Source organism: Mus caroli, unplaced genomic scaffold (assembly GCF_978045245.1).
Source record: "Mus caroli unplaced genomic scaffold, Mus_caroli_1 scaffold_14, whole genome shotgun sequence".
In the NCBI taxonomy this organism is placed as follows: Eukaryota; Metazoa; Chordata; class Mammalia; order Rodentia; family Muridae; genus Mus; species Mus caroli.
In genome coordinates, this window is record NW_028227269.1 from 39,313,360 (window position 1) to 39,329,459 (window position 16,100).

General features: G+C 41.3%; 1 protein-coding gene across 3 annotated transcripts in view; it reads left to right on the top strand.

Annotated features, from left to right (window-relative positions):
- Positions 1-294: 294 nt before the first annotated feature.
- The window catches only part of Immp2l (inner mitochondrial membrane peptidase subunit 2), a 910,609-nt gene continuing 894,803 nt past the window's right edge, over positions 295-16,100 (top strand). Inside the window, exons 1-2 of one of the 3 annotated variants that reach the window (XM_085830318.1) lie at positions 295-431; positions 583-659. In XM_085830318.1, the coding sequence (XP_085686444.1) occupies positions 325-431; positions 583-659 (184 nt within the window). In that variant the 5' untranslated portion in view covers positions 295-324. The remainder of the gene's footprint in view (positions 432-582; positions 660-16,100) is intronic. The other 2 variants (XM_029484783.2, XM_029484782.2) reach the window with 2 other exon arrangements.

The window sequence follows — 16,100 nt, forward strand, 5'->3', positions numbered from 1 at the left end:
GGGACTTCCGTAGTAGTAGGCGGAGTCTCCGGCTGCCGCCCAGCTGGGGGTCTGGTCTGGGCGAGCGGCGGCAAAGGGCGGGGCGAGCGGCGGCGGAGGGCGGGGCGTGCCGCGGCGGAGGGCGGAGCGTGCCGCGGGGACTTCCCCTGGGTTGAGCTGCGCAGCGGGTGCGCGGGGAATAGGGCGGCGGGTCCGGGTGGCTTGGCACGCGGGTGGGCTTAGGCAGACCCTCTGTGTACCCGGCAGGGTCTCTTATCTCCGGCTTGTCCTCCGTCAAGTGGGCGTTGCTGGGAGGTGGGGAGCCGCTCGGCCGCTATCCGCGCGATGGTAGCGAGCATGCGTGCGTGCGCGTGTTCCAGTGAGGCCGAGCGGCTGTCCCCTCAGTTCGTCCTCCTGTCTCCCTCAGTTAGGAAACCCGAACCCCGATCCGGGCGAGTAGCCGACCTCTTCTCCCCGCCCTGGGGGACCCACAGAGCGGCCGGGAGGGAGCGCTGCTCCTGGGGTGTGGAGCAGCTTGTGGGAGCTGCTCAGGCTGGAGCCACGGGATTTTAAAGGACCTGTCTCTGTCATTTTTACTTTTAGGATTTTGGCCAAATTGGGCGAGGGTACAATATTACCACTTACCCCTTCTCACCGAGGAAGAGCGGGAGAAAGGGTAAGTAAGTATCGCTCAGGGGCGGAAGGAGCCAGGACTCTGTTTCTAGTGGGGAAACTGCCCTAGGCAACTTGGGTCCAAATTCCACTTTTTATCAGGAACTGGATAATCCACCTTCAAAGGTCACTTGTCCCAAGATCAAGCCTTTCTTCAGGTTCCAGAAGCCCGTAGAGCTGACTGGAAGTTTAGCAGCGTTTTAGACACCTGAGAGAAAACTCATTTCCTTTCAGACCCTCTTTAGTCTGGCACATTGATGCTATAGTTCCTCTCTGGTCCCCTGTCTTTCTAGGTAGCATTCAGTAGTTCCTGACACAGTAGGGCCTTAGGTAATCTTGGCTCTGCTTGGCAGTTATCCCTCCAGGGACCTTACATTTTAAAATCCGTCAACAGTGGGGGAAAGCACATGGGACCACACACAGGCAGTTTCATATACTTCTAGTTCTTTTCAGATCTTTCAGAATTACAGAGGAATTGGGGGAGGTCCTATCTCAGGCATTGAGGTGCTTTTCTGAAAAGCTGAAGTCCTGGGAAGTTGACTGATTTCAAGTTATCATCTCTCTTCATTGGTTCCTCCCTAAGACTTGCCCTTCTCCTAGTCTCTGTCTAGCGATAGGAAACACAGTTCCTTTCAGGTTGGAAACCCTCCAGCTTTACATTCATCTCCGCCAACTTTTACTTAAAACCCAGGTTAGCTATAAGCAAGAACAGTAAGCCACAGGCTTGTTTACCCCCCGAGAGAAAGCTAGACTTACCCTCAGTGCCCATCCTGGCACATGCCACATATGAACCTGACTTCCTTGAGAGGCAGATGTTCGCCTATTATGAAAAACTAAGACATGGTTGTTTATTAAAGAGGGGCTCTATCTCTGATGTCCTTTCATCGTGTGTCGAATGAACACTGGTCAAAATGGGATCTGGAGAGCTGGCTCCTGCCTTCAGTCCCTACAGGGGCAGGTGGATCTCTGTGACTTCGAGGCCAGCCTGGTCTATGTAGGGAGTTCCAGGCTAGCCAAGGATACAAATGAGGGCCTCTCTCAAAAAACAAAAGAACAAAAACATCCCATAAAGAAAACAAACAAAACAGTATATGGAGAATGAGACTGTTGGAGATGACCTGATTTGGGAATGGGCCTTTTGCAGGTTTCTGTGGAAGTTTACACCTAATTCTGTGGAATTATATCTAAGTGTTAGAGAACTTCTGTCTGCTGCTGTCTTTGGCTTACAGATCAATAGTGGTGTGTGGGGCCAGTGCCATCATTCCACTTTTCTGGTAGAGTCAGAAATAAACTTGGGTGACTAGCTGTGGAGGGTTGTTTTCCATAGTGCATAGTGTTACAGTCATTTCCCCAAGCAATAGATACATGGTTTGGGCACAGTCACTAGATGAGAGAAAGTTTTTGAGTTGTTCTGTAAGAAAGCTCAATCTGAGAAAACAGGGAGGCAGCTAAGGGTGATGCAGTTAGAAGACTAAATCCTGAAGCTGGCCGGCTGTGGGGTTCTGTGCAGTTAACCCCATTTCTTTATTGACATGAGAAGAGGCTAAGGTCAAAACAGAGTTACATAGGATTAACACCTATAGGAGTGTGAAAGTAAAAATGTGCACCTCACAAATTTGTAATATTTTGGTATTTACCTTTTAGACATGAAATCCACAGCTCTATGTTAATTAGGCATACAGCCTAGGTATTTACTTATCTGTATGAGGAATATACAATGTAATATACACATGTGTCTATATGTTACCTTTACTTGGTAAAATTGTAACTTTCTTCCTTTTCCGGCTCTCCCTAAAGTCCTCATGTATCAGAGGACTTTTATCCCTTTTATAGTCTATTGTTTTTCTGAGCTGCTGGAGGTCAAACCCAGGTCCTTAGCAACTACAATACCACAGAGCCTCAGCCCAGCCTCCCATAGCCGACTATGTAACAGGCGGGTCTTGAACTGGAAATCTTCCTGCTTCACCCTCCTGAGTGCTGGGATGATAGCAGTGTGCCGCTATGTTTAGTATAGTTTCTGCACTCTTAGTTGCAGCCTTGGATCCTAGATTTTATTTTATTAGCTCCGCCACTTGGTACCAAGTACAGTATTCATGCTGCTTGACTTGATGCTATCTAAATAGAACAAGGAGGACCTAAAAAAGAAGACTAGACAAAGCAGAGCCTGCGTGTACTCACTGCCTATTTCTATGATTCCTCATTATTTTCTTTACAAATGTATTTTATTTTGTGTGCATTGGTGTTTTGCCTGCATGTCTTGATGTGGGTTAGGATCCCCTGGAACTGGAGTTACAGACAGTTGGTAGCTGCCATGTGAGTGTTGGGCACTGAACCCAGTTCTTCCTCAGGAAGAGCAGCCAATGCTCTTAACTCTGAGCCACCTCTCTCCAGCTCCTCCCATCATTTGTGGATCTTCCTTAGGAAAGTGCCAGGCAGCCTAGAACCCATTTTCCTATAAGCCTCCCTGACTTACATATTTTCATAGGGAATAGCCTGCTGCATCTGACCCCAGAATTTCTGAAACAAGGATTCACACCTGGTGTGGCTTGATTTTCCTATATCAGATCATTCCACACAGGCCTGCCTACAGAGTGTCAGCTTGAAAAACAAGAGAAAGGGTTTCTATCTGACACCATTCACAAAGTGAGACAGACAGGCTACCACATTTAGCTGAGTGCTCAAAGTTAGGATTTCTTTTTTAGAAACATCTTTGGTTTATAAGCATTATAATAAAAATGCTGCTGCTTCATGTCCAAACTGTCAGGATTTTGCTAGGTTGTGGGTCTGATATATAGCTAAGCTGTGTATTTAGCGTATCTAATACTTCATTTGGAGCTGAGAAAGACACATCCACAGACACTCCACTTCACTGCAGACATCTGGTTCGCTTTGCTAAGGAGTACACTTTGTCAGTAGATTACGGGCACATCAGCTGTACTGCTGCAGTCTGTGCCATTTCTATTATGAGCTCTGGTCTACCGGGCATAGGGTGATGTTTTATTCAAAAGTCAGCACCTGGTCATAGAAGCACATTTCCCACAGGTGTCTTCTAGAGTCATTGTTCTTACGAGTTAACAAGGGGAAAGACAGCCGGGCGTGGTGGCGCACGCCTTTAATCCCAGCACTCGGGAGGCAGAGGCAGGCGGATTTCTGATTTCGAGTCCAGCCTGGTCTACAAAGTGAGTTCCAGGACAGCCAAAGCTACACAGAGAAACCCTGCCTCGAAAAACCAAAAAAAAAAAAAAAAAAAAAAACAAGGGGAAAGACTTCCTGTTCTTGGTGAGTTTTTATACTAAGTTTTTGTAGAAGAAAAATATTTTTAGAGAAAGCAAAACCTCACTTTAGAACCTATTGAGCTGAGTGTCCTGGTTCACACCTGTAATCCCAAGCACAAACGAGGCAGAGGCAGGCATATTTTGAGTTCTAGGCTAGCCTGGTCTAAATCAGACTTTTTTTTTTTTAAATTTAAAAGAGGAACTTGCTATGTTTTAAAAGGTACATTTTCTTCTCCCTGCCTACCGCCCCATCTGTCCTTTCCTTCTTTCTTTCTTTTAGACAAGTTTTTCTGTATAGCCCTGTCTTGGAACTTGTCCTGGTCTATATACTAGGCTGGCCTCCAACTCAGAAATTCTGCCTCCAAGTTAAAAAGTCCACTTTCAAGTCTACTTTCTTACACATTAGCAACTTAATTTACAGAAAAAGAATAACAAGTAGCATTTGGGTTTCCAGATTAAAGTACCAAAGCCTTTCAAACTCATCATATGCTATTAGAGATGATGTGTACGCTTAGAGATTCTTAAATTTTTCCATTTACTCCCTTTTGTCTAACACATTTTAAAAAACCCCTTGGCATATAGGGTATGTAAAGTAGGTATGTAAATCAAACATGTACTTATAATAAATCATAAAGCAATTCATTTAAGCATAGTTGTTTGGTATATGAATGCCTTCACCATTTATTACAGAAGAGAATTTGCATGGTAATGAAATAGATGTTCTCATTTATTTGCATACAGAATTAAATCTTGCCTGAAGACTAGATGCTTCAGGACTTATAACATCTTCAGCACTTCCCATACTGGGTCCATATTCTGATTTTATAATCATTAATGCCAAGAATGCTATTTCATATAAATATGTAGTAAAAAAAATGACAAGAATATGTTTAGGACCATCTCAGAAATTGTTGGAAATTCTATTCCAACCCCAAGGCAGAATTTTGTTTTATTACATTGGATGAAATTCAAGTCATCAACTCAAACAATATATATATATATATATATATATATATATATATAATATATTTTTTTTTTTTTTTGGAGACAGGGTTTCTTTGTATAGCCCTGGCTGTCCTGGAACTCACTTTGTAGACCAGGCTGGCCTTGAACTCAGAAATCCGCCTGCCTCTGCCTCCCGAGTACTGGGATTAAAGGCGTGTGCCACCACACCCGGCTTCAAACAATAATTTTTAAAATCAACTATTCTAGAGCTGGGCATGGTGGTCCAGCTTTCAGGAGGCAGAGGCAGGCAGATCTTGAGGCCAGACTGGTCCATATAACAAGTTACAGGATAACGAGGGCTATGCAGAGAAATCCTGTCTTGAAAAACAAAACAAAAATGAGCTATTTAACATAGTACAGTGATATAACCACTTTATTTGGCACTTTATGAGGAATGATGAGGAAAATATGAAAGTTTTTATTTTTCTTCATTATGCTATTATGGCCTAGCAGTGGTGGCACACACCTGTAATCCTAGCACTCAGGAGACAGAACCAGGTGGATCTCTGGGAGTTTGCTTGTTGTAGAGCCAGTTCTAGGACAGCCAGGGCTACATAGAGGAATCCTGTCTCAAAAAACCAAAAAAAAAAAAAAAAAAAAAAAGCTATTATGTTTCTAAGAGCAGAAAACTTTGCATGTACAGGAAAAACAATTGCAGCTTGTAACTTCTCGTAGTCTCCAAGGTGTGAGCTGATGTGTGGCAGGTAGCACTCATGATGCAGTGTTAGGGAGCTCTGCAAGAAACACCTTCAATTCATTTTGAATTAATTTTGGTCACTGGGCACTCGGAAACCTTGTTACTGCTGCTAAGGTTTCTTTGTTTTTGGTGTTTTGTTTGTGTGCTGTCCCTTGATGTTATGCCTCCCAGCGCCCTTCCCAGATTTTTTTTTTTTTTTTTTTTTTAATTTTTGATGTAACTTGAGTTGTGAGTCCTATTTTAAAAGCTGGCCTAACTGACACGTGTAGTCGTATTTTAGAGAAGATTGTATTCTGATAATCCAGCATGACTAAAATGCCTCTTCCATGTTGGCACTGAGGGGCATCTACAAATGCTGGAGGCCTGTCGTTTTGGATTTGAGAGTGGACTGTGTGACCTGGGGCAGAGTTCCTCATCTGTAAGGTGGCATATTTACTGGAAGTTGCTGTGAGCTTCAGTGATTGTAAGGTAGCAGAGTGACTGCCAGGGAATAGATGCTTGGTTTTTAGTGGTGACACTTTTCTTCCAGGTCTTGACCAAAGGGATAGCGATTCGACTCCTTGCTTCCATCCCTGCTCTCCTCATAGTCAGGACTTGCAGCCCCAGTAGGAGGGGCTTCCAATGGGATTTGGTGGTGGCAGGGTAGGGGTCGGGAGCTGAGAAAGGATGTGGAGCACATCAACAGAGAGGAGCAGTGGTGAGCTGATAGGATAGGGAGCCAGTCTTTTGCTCAGTCCAAGGACATACGGTAATAAGATTTTGGGGGTGGGGCATGCAGTGGGAGTCACAGGAAGAGCCATATTTTTGCTAGTCTCTTTTGTGGTTTTATTGGGACCGACCGCTCCCCCCCCCCCCCCCCCCATGTAGTTCTGGCTGTCCTGGAACTCACTATGTAGATCAGGTTGGCCTTGAACTCACAGAGATCTGCCTGCAGTGAAGGAAGAGATGGACTTTTAGAGAATATTGGTTAAAGGACTTATGGGCACGTGGCTGCTGAGCTGGAGGTGCTTAGAAGGTAACGTATACATAAGGTCCTGGAGTGTAACAGGAGACTGAGGAGGCCAGAGAAGGCTTTGTGCGTTCTTGCCATGCGGAGAGTAAAACTGAACACACAGGAAAGGATAAAAGTGTTCAGACGACATACAGTTATAGAAGGAAAAAAAATAGTTGAGTGTTAACAGGCGTTAGGCAGTATTGAAACTAATGGTCCTGCCAATAAAAATGCAAGGATGCTAAAAAGGAGTGGCCAGAGAGGTCAAGAGACCTGTTAAAACTTACCCATTGAGCAAAAGTCCCCAGAACAGTACAGTTCTAACCTTCAGTCCTTAGGGCGAACATTGGATGTCTAGACTTGCTTATATCAGTTGTCTGCTACTGTTTTCTCTTTGGCTTACATCTCCCCATTTATATCCTGCGCTTCTGTTAACATTGTGCTTTTTCTGTGTTTTTATAAGATTTCACGTGTAAATGAGATCATGCGTTGTGTAGCACTTTTTTTCTAATTCTGGCTTATTTCCTCTAACCCAATGGCTTAACCCAGATATTCAACCATATTATGGCAAATGACAGGAGGGACTTTTTTTTTTCTTTTCTTCTTTCTCTCTCTTTCTCTTTCTTTCTTTCTTTCTTTCTTTCTTTCTTTCTTTCTTTCTTTCTTTCTTTCTTTCTCTTAGACAGAGTCTTGCCATGTAGCCTAAGCTTAAACTCAGGATCCTTTTGCCTCAGCCTCCTGACTGCAGGGGTTACACATGTATTCTACTTATTACCCCACTCTCCCCTTCTCTTCTAAAAGCACACTGAATAGTATAATATCTCATTGAATATTTATACTGCTCTTTATACATTTCCATGTTAGCAAATGCTTAGGTTTTTTTTCCCATGTGTTCACATACATTAGGATGGCAGCTTAGCTAAGAGACAGCATTGGCCAAGATGTAAAAAAGGGAACATGTACAGCGATTTTTGAAACATCATGATGTTCTAAATAAATTAAAAAATAGAATTACCATTGAACCCAGCAGTCCCTCCTCAGAGTAGGCAACCAAAGAAAGGAAACTACCACCATGTAAGGATGCTGGCTGCACTGCGAGTCCTGCATAGCTTCTCAAGAACGTTCTCAAGAAGGAGAACCAATGTTTTTGTTTTTGTTTTTTTAAAATTTTGAGAGAGAGAGAGAGAGTGTTAGTTAGTTTATGCTGAAAGGGAGGGGCCTAGAGAAAGGATAATATGAAAGTTTAATTGTATGCATCCTGAACATGATGTATTTTTCTGAATGACAACCAACTTGAATATGTTTGCCTATTCCTTCCCTGGTTTTTAGAGAATTTGTGATTCTACATTTTCCTCCCCCTTCCTCCTCCTCCTCTTCCTCCTCTTCCTTCTCCTCCCTCCCTCCCTTCCTCCCTCTCTTCTTCTTATTCCTCTCATTTTCACCTCCATCTTCTCTCTTTCTATTCCTCCTCTTCTCATATCCTTTTCTCTTCCTCTCCTTCTCCTCCTCTCTTCTCCTCTCTTCTCCTTTCTTCTTCCTCTTCTCTTTCTCTACCTGCTTCTTCTCTTCTTGTACCTCCATGATAGGAAGTTGGATTTCCTGAACCATGTCATATTAAAATTGGGATGCTTTTAGTTTTCTTTTTCTTTTTAATAGATGTAGTATTTTTTAAAATGAACTTTGTTACCAATTTTTAATATACACATTATAACAAGTGAAATGTAATAAAAAATTTCCATCTTGTGTTACTTGAGCTCCGTAATTTGCTCATCGAAATCATTTTTAAGAAGACTACCTTAATAAGTACTTAATAAGTCTTAGTAAGTGTGACTATTGCTATGATGAAACACCACAATGAAGGAAACTTGGGGACGAAAGGGTTTATTTGGCTTACACTTCCACAGCACTGATCATCATTGAAGGAAGTCAAGTCAAAAATATCAAACATGGCAGGAACCTGGAGGAAGGAGCTGATGCTCTGGAGGGATGCTGCTTACTGGCTTGTTCCACATGGCTTTCTCAGCCTGCTTTCTTATAGAACCCAGGACCACCAGCCTAGGGATGTCACCACCCACAATGGGGTGGGTCTTCCCTCATCAATCTGTAAGGATATGTTGGCTCACAGCTAGCCTACTGGCTGGCCCACAGCCTTATCTTCTGGAGTCATTTTCTTAATTGAGCTTTCCTCCTCTCAGATGACTGTCGTTTGTGTAGAGTTGATATAAATCTAGTTAGCACAAATACCAACATTGCTCATCTCTCATGTAGGCATTAGTGGTGAATTTGTCCTTTTCATTGATGCCTGTTCCATACTGAGCATGCAGCCCACTAAACTATTATTTTTTTAATTAGACTTTGATCTTTGTCAGTTTCATACATGTATTTGGTATATTCTATTGACTTTCCCCTGCCCCTTGTCTGGCTCTCACTCCGATTTATCCCCTTCTCTTCCCTGTAGGCCTCTTCTTCACATTTATATCTTGATTTACTAATTTTAACCACATTTTCAGTGGAAAAGAGATGCTTCTCTGATTAAGGAGGAGGGTAGCACCTGGGGAGAGAAGCATTTGTATATGGTATAGCTGAAAGTATTTAGAATGTAGTTGGTACCATGTCAGTTTAACTAAGAAACAATGGTGAATTTCCTTCTAGGCCTGTGATCTCCCCAGCCTTGGAATTTTGGCCAGGTTTATAGTGTCACGCATGTGGACTGGGTTTCAAAGTTAGTCCAAGAATGGTTGGTTACTGCCTTAGCAGTTGTGCCACCGTTAAACTAGTGGGCACATCTTGCTGATAGGTTGGCGTTGTAGTTCATAGTGTTCATTGCTGGAAAAGACCATTGGTAATTTTTCTCTGCTAGCAGCCTGTGTAGCACCTTCTGGCCCTATGAAAGCTTGCTAGTAGGGAGGAAATTTCTAGCTCAGTTCTAGTTTGATTTCTCTTAGATGATGCATTTGTTTTCTATTGCTTTATAACATATCAGAAACTTAGTGGCTTGAAACAGTTGCCCTAAGTCTCTCTCATTGTCTCATGGAATTGCTGTCAGATGCCAGCTGGAGCTAAAATTATTGGAGCGCAACTGAGCCTGAGTCATTTCCAAGGTGACCTGCACATATGGCTGGCAAGTCAGTGTTGGCAAGTTCCATGGGTCTGTCTTCATACCATGGGAGCCAGCTTCCTCCAGAGCCAATATACTACCATGGAAAGGGTAGTTGTTTTTATGACTGATTCAGCAGTTTTAGATATTCTGTTGGCCTCATAGACCAGCTGTGCTTCCACATGAAAGAGAAACTACACATGGGAATGAGGCAAGGCTTGTTGGATATCTTGTGGGGTTTGGCTGTATGTATTTTAACAGCCTCAACCTGGCATAGGATTGCATTGAGGGTTCAAGGGAGAACATATGTGAGAGTCCTTTTTGTAAATCACCGAAACAGCATAAGTGTGGCATAAGTGATACTCTTCCCTTTGACCAATAAATTATGGGCTACGTGGAAGTGAAATTATTTTGCTTTGTGTCATGTTAATTTTACAACTCCTTTGTTTAGTTGGACTTTTCTCCCTGCCTCCTTCCCCTTCTCCCTCCCTTGTTCCTATTCCACCCCCTGTTTCTCTTCCAATTATTTTATACTCTATCCTTATCTTCTGCATTATTTTTATAAGAAATCCTTTCCATCAATGATAAGTTAGAGCAAAAAGGTTTTAATCAAAGTTTTCTTGTCTTTTGATCTAAAAGTGATATATTGAATTTAAGAAACCAGCACTACCAGCATTGGTGGTCGCCAGGACCTATTGGTCACCAAAGTTTGATCTTATAGTTTATCCTATAGGATCTGTCTCTGAAAGCTCTTGGTGTCTAATTTTTTGTCTTTGTTTTTTTTCCCTCTCTTTTGACATTTTCTCTCTTTTTCTTGTATTTCTTCGTCGACTTCTCAGAGACGAATTGTGAAGACAAGGTTTCATGTAGCTCAGGTGGCCTTGAGTCTGCTTTTAATCCCTGCCATAAATTCTCCATTGTGGGTTCATGTGGTTCTGAGGATTTAGGCCTTGAGCATGCTTAGGCAAGCATCTGACCACCCGAGCCATATCTCCAGCCCCATAGGCCAGAAACTCCTTAAGGAAGGGGCAACACCTTCCTCTCTTCTAGTGTGTTCCTCCAGCACATTTAACCCAGTGCTTTGGACTTTATGCTTGAGCAATACTCACTGAACTGCAGACAGCTGCTCTCTGCAACGCCTCTGAAATTTTAGATAAAGTGGGGAGTATTTTGCTCAGACAGTGGCAGCTTCTGCCAGATTCATCATCATGCCTATCTTTCAGAGGTCCCTGATTTGACAATGGAGCCTTTTATTCCTCTCAAATAATTCAGAGGTTTAGACTAATTGGCCTGGCCTCCTAAGCAAGCAAACAGGCAAACCCATGTACCCCACAAGAGTCAGACCTGTGTGGTTTTGAGACTCAGCGATCCTGTGCCTACACTACCTTTTCAACTAAGAATCCCCAGAAGAGAAAAGTATACAACTTTCTTCCATGTAATAAATCATAAAAATTTAATCTTTGTAATTTTCTCCCACATTTTTTTTCTGAAATAGGTCTTTGTGGTGACATTTTGATACAAATATTTTTTCTTTTCTTTTTTTTAATATACCAGTTTTTTACATGTACCTTTGATAAAATTATTATTATTACTATTTTATTTTATTTTTTGTAGCTTGAGGTCACATTGTAAAGACATCCACCACTGAATTGCAGTTTTGACACTGTGTAAAGATGTAAATGTCCATCTAAGGATAAAAAATGTTTGTAATGTTATCATGCATATATTCTTGATAATTTTGTGCTGTATGTTTTTCATATCTTACACATCAATAACAAAGTTAGAGCAATTTGGGTTTCTTCCTTTGCTTTACTGTGGCAGATTTTCCTGATTTTCTGTTCTAGGAATCCTTTTCTTCCTGTGCCATGACTGACCTGTCTTCTGCATCTCAATACCCAGCTTCCTCCCTGACTTTGGAGGATGGGCGGGCTAGAGGGACCACAGTAGACATGACAGGGAGCACTGGGTGCCTGCAAAGGAGTTTCTTTGAAGGATGGGGTTGATGGGTAATGTTGGCCTTTACCAAACGGTAGAAGAGGGCCAGGAAAGGAAAAATAACCTAAAAACAACAACAACAACAAAGAAAAGAAATGTTTGCCACTGTTGCTTTTTCAAAAAAAATATTATTTTTCTGTGCATGAGTGTTTTGCCTACATGTATGTTTTAATACCATGGGCATGCCTGATGCTCTTGGGATCAGAAGAGAATGTTAGATCCCTTGGAATTGGACGCAAGGATGGTTTTAAGACACCATGTAGGTGCTAAAACCGAACCTTGGTCCTTTATGAAAGCAAGAACTGTCTGTCTTTAACTGTTGAGCCTGTTTTAGTATTTTAAAAAGCAATTTATTCTTTTCCGAGTTGTCCTAGTTCACAGGATTGCACCTGTATTTCCTTCCCTTCCATATGCCCAGCCTCCTGCACTATCCATGAGCCCTACCAGAGTACTGTGTGTGGGACTTAGGAACCTAATCTGATACTTCACTTTCTCTCAGACTACATTGCTTAAGGTACACTCTTAGTGGGACACATTCTGTGGGCTTAGACAAATATACCATCCCTCTGTCATGGTGGTACCACATGCTCTCTTCATTTCTTTTCTCCTACTCAGTCCTGGGAACTTTCTTTTAGAGTCTTCATTTGCCAGAATATTATGGAGTTGGAATCCTACAGTGGTTAGTGTGTTCTCTTTGCCTTTTAGCTTGTTCTGTGCAACAGATAGTTTGCAGAATATCTTGATGTTTTTCAAGGAACATATTTATTTAATGGTTGCTCTAATAAGGACTTTATTATTGATAAATTCAAATAATGAATGATTATTTAGTTTTGTTAAATAAGTTAGCATTGTTGTTGCATAATGGAAATTTGAAGCACCTTACATTTAAAACTTAAAACATTCATTTTGTTTGTACACAACTACATGCGTGCACCCATGTGTATATTTGTGTACCCATCTTAACCACTTAAATTTTAACTGGCTGAAGTTTAAGTCGAGCCTTTTTTGATCCTGTTGAAGGAAGGGACCTCCTTGTGTGTTAACTGAGTTTTGGGTCACTCAGGTTTTGCATCCTCATCTTACCCAGTTTGACACTACTTCACATACTGCATGTAAACACTGTGCATGTCAGAGGACAATGTACAGGAATCAACGTTCTGCTTTTCCTGTGTAGATCCTAGGACTCAACCTGAGGTCATCACATTTCAGGACGTGCCTTTACTGACTGAACCATCTTGCTGGCCCATATTATTTGCTCTTAATACATCTGTTGCTCTTGTGTAAAGAAAGTCCTGTGATCTCCACAATACAGTAGATATTTGAGGTCTTGTTATATATGACTGTCTGATGTTAATATTGTAAATATTCTTATATTATAAATAAAAATTTTATAATTAATCTTAAAATGGGCATTAAATATACTTCTGTTATTGTTTTTATCATATCATCATCATCATCATCATCTCAAGACCCAGATTGGGTTATGAAACTTCATCAAGCTCTCTGCCATCAGCTGAGCAAACATGATCAAGGAACTGTTTTTGTCTGAACTTCACTTTCCTTTTGGGATTATGGAGGCAACACACATATTAAAGATTATTTTAATGAACCACTGGAACTCTTTGTATGGTTTTTAATTTGTGATAAAGAAATGTGAAGAATTAGGGCTGGAGAGGTAGCTCAGTTGTTAGGAGCATTGCTGGTCTTCCAGAGGTCCTAGGTTCATTCCCAGCATCCATATGGTGACTCTCAATCATCTATAACTGTAGTCCCATGGGATTGGAGCCCCATTTCTGGTGTGCAGGCATATATGTAGACAAAACAATCATATACATAAAATAAATAAATCTTTTTTAAAAAAGAGAAACAGTTTTATAGATAACTGTTTTTAGAAATCAGAAAAGATCCTTCTTTAGCAATATGTGAGAAAAGTGAAGCTGCATTCCTTCCTGGGCATGTCTCACATCGAGCCTGCTTGAGCCTTTCTGTGAGAGGCTTTGGGATGTCTTGCCTGTGTGCTTTCCTCCTAATCTTATTTATTACCCGCTTGTCAGCTTGAGATGTTCGCTTTCCTTTCAAGAACATGAATTATGTTTCTACATTCTCTATGGACTCAAAGACACATCATTTTCTTTTCTGTTTCTGGAAGGAAAAGGCTGGGTTCTAAAGTCCTTATGACCAGTCTCTGTGTAGTTGAAATCTCTCAGGCAAAGTGGAGTCAGGTAGAGAGATTCTGGGGAAGGTAATAAAAATAACCTTGTGTAGTTGAATTCCCCAGGCAAGAAATACAGTAAGCACAGTTGTGGTTTCAATCAAAATGTTCCTCTGCTTTAAAATACGTAGACTGGTCAGTGACAAAATGGATTAAGTGAGAACAAACTTTTTGCTTTACAATCTGAGAATGCCCAACCATTTCAGATAAGTGTGTAAATACCATCTCTTGTCAGCACCATTGGCATTTTCATTACATTGAATGTCAGCTTGTGTATGTCTAGTAATTTGAAGGGTTTTTCCCCCCATTGCTTTCAAAATATATCATAGATTCAAAGAAAGAACGATGGTGCATCCTATGGCATAAGATATCGGAATATTCAATCACCAACTCTTATGGTAGACATTGGTGATCCAAAAGAAATTGAAAGAATGCAAACAATTCATAAAGGTGCTACTTGGCGTCATGCTGAGAGTCGGGGAGAAGAGGATTTGATGAGTGTCTAGGGAAGCACATAGCCAAACAACTTTTCACGTTTTGGACACATCTATTTGATAAAAAATTTCTTTGTAGCAGCTGAAGAAGGTCACCATAATGAAAGGAGCTAGGAGCTGACAGAAATAACATTTCATTTCTACAGCTGGGTTGGTTCTCTGGCAAAATTTGAAGAAAATCAGTGATGCTAATATTTCATGAAAATTTCAGGGATGTTTAACACCAGAACTTACAGATAGTATAAAAAAGGGATTTGATTCTTTCATAAAATGGGGAAACCAGAGTAAAATTGTTGAGTGAATGGTACCAGTTGAAGGCTTACGGATCATTTGGGATTTTTTTTTTTTTTAAGATAGTCTCACTGAGTTGCCTTAGACCTTTCTGTGCAAACCAGGTTGACCTTCGACTCATACAGATCAACCTGCTTCTGCCTCTGGCTCCTCTTGGCTTTACAAGAGTCAGCTATGATTTTGTATTGTTAGTAGTCTTATCTTTAAGTTGATAAGACTGTTTAAAGTTGAGAAGTGATTTGGTAGTTAAGAGCACTAGCTGCTCTTCCAGAGGACCTGGGTTCAAATATCTGGACCTACATGTTGGCAATATCCATCTATAACTCTAGTCCCATGGTATCCGGTGCCATTTTCTGGCCTCTGTGAGCACAAGGCATGAATGTGGTACCCAGACATACATATAAACAAAACATTCCCACAAATAAAATGAATACAAGAAAAAAGTTGAATGGAAAAAATTATTTCATGCCTTCAGACAAAGAAGTAGAAAATAAAAACCACGTTATTCTCTTCTACCTTTCATCCTGTTGTGGTTTAAAATGACTTGCTGGATAGGCAAGAGTAGATTTGATATTTGATTGAGTTGGATAAAAGCTGGACATTTGTATGCTGTTTTAGCTCAAGATTGTGGTCAGTGATGTTTGTGAGGTTCCTTAAGACCAGTTCACACCCTTGCTTGAAATGGTTCTGTTGCTTCCCGTTGGCCTTCTCTTACCATGGAACCCAGTCTGGCTATGTGACCTCTCCCTCCTCCCTTGTTGACTGCTGGCCTTTTCTCTTTTTCACTTCAGTATCCACGCTGTACTTCAGCTAGACTTAAAGGCAATGTAATCCTCTTACTTTGGTTTTTGATCAATACACTCTCAATTCTCCTTGCTATATGCTCCTGTATTGTAAAACCCATTATATTTACTTAATTGTATATAACTTTGTAAAATACTATGGCCTCACTAGGTAGTGTTGAATAAAAGTGGATCTCGAAAGATGGGGTAGACAGCACAACTTGGATTAACTTTTGAAAACATGGATAAACATCCAAAATAACATTGTTGGAACAAAGACACAGGGAAGTGCCTTTCTTTCTCAGTTAAGATCTTGAAATTGAAAGAATTTGAAGTCCTTGTCTGCCTTCAGTGGATGTTGAGACGTTTTGAGAAATAGAGATAATGTAAATGTTAGCCCCAGTTATTGATAAATAATGTAGCCTGAGGAGACTCTAAGCATTAGGGAAAGTGTAATTGAAGGACTTAGGGAGAAGTTTTGACTAGAGACCCATGTGGCCAACGTTAGGAAGATTGATCTGAAAAGTGCTTAGCATCTGGTGGAGCACGGAGTGGGTGATGAAAGGTCTCCTGCTCAGGAAACTCAATTATGAGCAGAGTGATTAATTTC